Consider the following 1,753-nt stretch of genomic DNA (forward strand, 5'->3'; position numbering starts at 1 on the left):
ATCTCGATTTTAATAACTTATGGGTTTATACCAAATCGACCGTAGAGAGAGTTCATTAGTATCTTGTAGATATATACCATAGCTGCATCATCCTTTATCTTTGCTTCTTGTCTTCTAGCAAAGATGTCTGATACAAAGCCTTCGAAAGGACTCTTCTTTTTCTCATACAAGTAGCCCCTTAGCGGGAAAATTCTATAACCCAAGTTTCGGGCATAAAAAAATTCTTCGCTAAAATAGACGCCTGCAAATTTACCTGTTGGGAAGGTTAAAGCATTATGTCTATCCTTATAGGGTAAGAAGGCTTTCTCTATTGTAGAGAGGACACACTACAAAGCCTCAATAAAGCCAAAGAAGTTATCCAATTCTGCCTTTTCTAAATTATTATGCCAGACGTCCCGGCCTGGGAGCCGCGTTCGCCTGGCATCGGATAAGTTCTCATTATAAATGGATATAAGGAGCTCACATCGTAATAGTCTAAATTTTAACCATAGGGCTTATAGACATAGGCATGTCCTCCATAATAACCACGCGGAATGAAGTGTTCTTGGTTTCGAGTTGGTATATGGATGGGCTAACTCTTTGGGTCGTAATAGTGCATACGAAGGATTGATAGAGCTAGCGATGACAAAGTTATTGTATCAACTATGTCTATTTTGTACAGATTCCAATAAATCTCTTGTGCCTTCAGCATAACGCCACCTAAGAGACGAATATCTTGTTTCAGATAAGCCAACAATTGTTGACCTATCTCCGGAAGATACTCAAGTCGTAATTTCTCATATGGAATGGTGCCTTTAGAACCTAATTTCGGGCATAAATCCTGGGCCAAGTTATTTAGCGCAGCGGGAAGGAGAAGGTAGGAATCCCTTATACGGAACAATAATTTCTTTTTTTCATTTCCACGATAGACTTTTAACTCGTACATTTTATGCTTCCTCATCACCGTTTGGAAGGAGTACTTGCCGATCTGAGAAATAAAAGCTCTTGTTACTATAATGCCATCGTATCGTGAAAAGTTATGGAAATAGACCGTTCGAAATTGTTTTTCATCTGATACCATAGCTGCTAAACGCTCGATAAAGTCGAGCATCATACGTTCACTTTGTTTTTTGAAATCTGATATTGAGAAATCGTTATCTTCACTGAAATATGTTTCAATATAATATTCAGACTTGGAAGCAAGATCTTCACCCGGCTTAACCACTAAGAACCCCACTGCGCACGGAACATGAACATCGTTGTGGAGAGTAGCCTCTATATCGGCAACAATGAATGGGCTCCTTTTTATTTTCTTAATTGCTTTCAATGCGGGTATATGATCGGGACGACGACTCTTCTTACCCATAGCTACCACTTCTACAGGTTCATTACTCATTGTCCCGCCATCCGTTAATTCATCACAAAATTGCTTAAAAAATTCCTCTAGGCTAAAAGGGTGGACTTCACGGTGTTCAACCCTTTCGAAGAGATAGATTCCAACCCCTACTCGGTTTAGCTGCCCCACTTCGTATTTTATTTCTCAGCCTTTTCACAGACTTGTTTCAAAATTTCATTATATACACGAAGCGGGGACTTCTGCATTATCGGCCTTTACTAAAATTGCATTTCCTGCTGTAAAGTCGGCTCGTTCGTTATTTGTATGTATCAGACCATAATGGATAGTGAATTTAATAGAACGAAATCCGCTATTGTATGCATATTTCATTAATAGTATCATTACCGCTAATGAGATAACATCAATTTCGACACATTT

At 38.9% G+C, this 1,753-nt stretch overlaps 1 protein-coding gene across 1 annotated transcript; it reads right to left on the reverse strand.

The window, feature by feature from the left end:
* LOC109230112 (DNA polymerase-like) lies at positions 572 to 1,375 on the reverse strand. The gene has a single exon (XM_019395641.1). It carries the CDS (start codon positions 1,373 to 1,375, stop codon positions 572 to 574), a length of 804 nt encoding a protein of 267 aa, XP_019251186.1.

Source organism: Nicotiana attenuata, chromosome 7, assembly GCF_001879085.1.
Source record: "Nicotiana attenuata strain UT chromosome 7, NIATTr2, whole genome shotgun sequence".
Taxonomy (NCBI): domain Eukaryota; kingdom Viridiplantae; phylum Streptophyta; class Magnoliopsida; order Solanales; family Solanaceae; genus Nicotiana; species Nicotiana attenuata.